The 2,677-nt window shown below is 45.4% G+C and overlaps 1 protein-coding gene across 1 annotated transcript; it reads right to left on the bottom strand.

Annotated features, from left to right (window-relative positions):
• Window positions 1–318: 318 nt before the first annotated feature.
• On the bottom strand, window positions 319–2,534 carry LOC113488621 (beta-keratin-related protein-like). The gene is given in 3 exon segments (XM_026863902.1): window positions 319–546; window positions 548–679; window positions 2,505–2,534. Coding segments are annotated over 3 exon segments (390 nt in total).
• Window positions 2,535–2,677: the final 143 nt, after the last annotated feature.

Here is a 2,677-nt window from a genome sequence, read left to right as displayed (position 1 = left end):
TTTTTTTTTTTTTTTTTTTTTTTTTTTTTTTTTTTTTTTTTTGCATGGCATAGGAAGATTTACACAATTTCATTCCACTTTCAACCAGCCCAAAAAAAATCATTGATATCACTCATTCGGGGGCCGTTATTATCAGGAGCCGCTGGAAAGAGGAGTCAGAAAATGAAATTAAATCGTAAGCTTGAGAATTCCAGGCGTGCTTTTCCGAGATGCGAAGTTCAACTGCTCCAGGAAAGGAATGCCAGTGACAGGGTTCGTGGAGACACACGTCTTCCTCCGTGCTGGGTGATTGCTCCTTGTTCCTTGTTCGCGGCACATTTACCATGGTCTGCGGCTCCCAGAACCGTAACCGCTGGACATGTAGGAAGAACAAGACCTCCCATAATTGTACAAGATCCTAGAGCCAGAGCAGCCCCTTGGACCCAGGGAACTCATGGACCCAAAACTGCTCCCAGTGCTGGATGGTGCTGAGCTGCCCACGATGCTCTCCCGAGGGCAGGAGCCGAGGATGGGTCCTGGGAAGGTGACGACCACAGGCGGTGGGTAGGATCACCGCTCTGGAATCGCCGCAGGATGTAACGCAGGGCTGGTTCCAGGCGTTGACGATTGGCTGCGGGCAGGTCGCTTCGCAGGGTGCAAGGCAGCGGGAGTTGATCATCTGCCTGCAGTAAGACGTCTTCTAGGAACGGGGATAAACCTGAAACACACAACACCGAGGCGACACAAGGCTGAAAGCTCGGGCACCAATAGAGTGGAGATTGCGCTTGGAAGAGAAAGAATAAAAGAGAGCGAGAAGACCAGAAGGAGGCTGAAGGTTTCAGTTTTCTATCAGCAGCCACGTCCCTTTTCTCATCGTCTCATGCCCTCCTCCTCTCCCCCGGAAAAATCTCCATTTCTTTTGATTCTTAATTCTAAACCCAATTTGATACGTAAAAAAAAAAAAAAAAACCCAAAAAACAAAAACAAAAAACCACAAACAAACAAAAAAAACCACCCCACATTAACAATCCAAGAACTTATCTATTTGAACTGGAGCTGTTCTCCTAACTTTTACCATTTCTCCTTTCCACCATTCCCTTCTGAATCTGCCTTACTGTGACACTTGGCCCGTTCTTTTATAAATAACTTTGGGAAAGAACAGAAACACAGGCTAGCACTTACACAGTGACACCCTGCACGGGTTCTGCGCCGCCCGCAATCGTTACAATCATTACAAAAGTCGTTGTTATTCCACCCTCGGGGAAGAAGTAACCGAGGCTGAGAAGCGAATTCGTTGCCCAGAGCCGTTTGCTGAGGTAACAGAGACGCAGAGTTAAAATTCAGGCGAGACCGTCGTTAATGAGAGTGTTACTCCCCAGTTTTTCAGATGCTACAGCTGGCACCAGGGCTCCCCCAGCGCGTTCTTTACATGGATAAAATGAGCAACAAACATCCCTGATTCCCTCCCGCTGGAGTGGGAACGCAGTACCAGTGAGGTTCCCAGTATAACCAGGATTCCTGTGAATGTGGTCCCTGCGAAAGATGACCGAGGTGGCAGGTGACTGTGCCAGAACCAGGAGCTTGCGCATAATCTTGTGGAGCCCTTTAATCATAAGGATCACCTGATGGCTCGTAAAATCGATTTGCAGCTCCTCTTAGTCTCTCTCCTGCCTTGCTAAAACCTGTAAAGCGAAAGGCTGGGAATAAAAAAAAAATAATGAAGTCCCGACCATAACAAGAACATAACGTAACGCATGGCAGGCTTCAAATTAATCCAGAGATAATTACAAACAGGAGAAAACCTTATTGCTGATGGTGGCTTCCTGGTTCAGTTTGAGACTCGGGGTTAAGTTTTCTTGGCGGTCACCATTACAAGTCAGTGGGAGCAAAGTAAGACAGAATAAAGGCAGGATGGTCAGGCTCAGAGAAATAGAAATTCATTAGATCTCCTTACAAATAAGTTGGGATATCCTAAACTTGCAACTGCTCTGAAAACTCCTGCCCTTTTACAGCCTGGCACTGAATAAGGAGGAACCAGCTCTTTCTGAAAGAAAGCTCCAAATGTTTCGCGAACGTATTTCTAAATTTTCGCAAAAAAATTTCTAAAAATCGCAATCTTCTTTCAGATAAAATCCTGCACAGTTACGGCAACACTGTCACAGCAATGGTGTCAGACTTACCCCTTCGCAGCGAAGAGCCAGTCGGGAGAAACGGTGAGAGCGGAGCAGAACTGCGAGTGCTTTTATGCCTTTTCCGAGGCAATCGGGAGGATACGAAACATTCTTCCTGTATGATGTCCCTATGCATTACCAAATAAAAATTCACTCCACCTGTAACTGCCCCAGATAATGCAATTATTTTGCTTAGCCACGGTGATTACTATCGCGTTCTTGTCGTTACTCCGGCAGAGTAAAAAAAAAAAAAAAATTTTTTTTTTCTTTTATTGCTTTTCCCTATTTCTCTGATTGCCTCATGGAGCGAAGATTGCTCAGAAGTTTATCCCTAAACACAATATGCTGACGTACCTGAGATACTACCCCACTTTTCCAAGTCATGCTCCACTAAGGGGGCGTTGTGCAATTTAACCCATCGTACCCACACACATTAATCCCTATGACTCTGGTATGAGGCACAGCAGACTCCACAGACACCTTCCTGCTGAGGTATAGGTTTAAAAAAAAAAAAAAAAAAAAAAAAA

The sequence above is a fragment of the Athene cunicularia genome, assembly GCF_003259725.1.
Source record: "Athene cunicularia isolate RWA chromosome 25 unlocalized genomic scaffold, athCun1 chr25_part1, whole genome shotgun sequence".
In the NCBI taxonomy this organism is placed as follows: Eukaryota; Metazoa; Chordata; class Aves; order Strigiformes; family Strigidae; genus Athene; species Athene cunicularia.
Note: the sequence above shows the minus strand (reverse complement) of the source record. Positions and strands in the feature narration are given on the sequence as shown.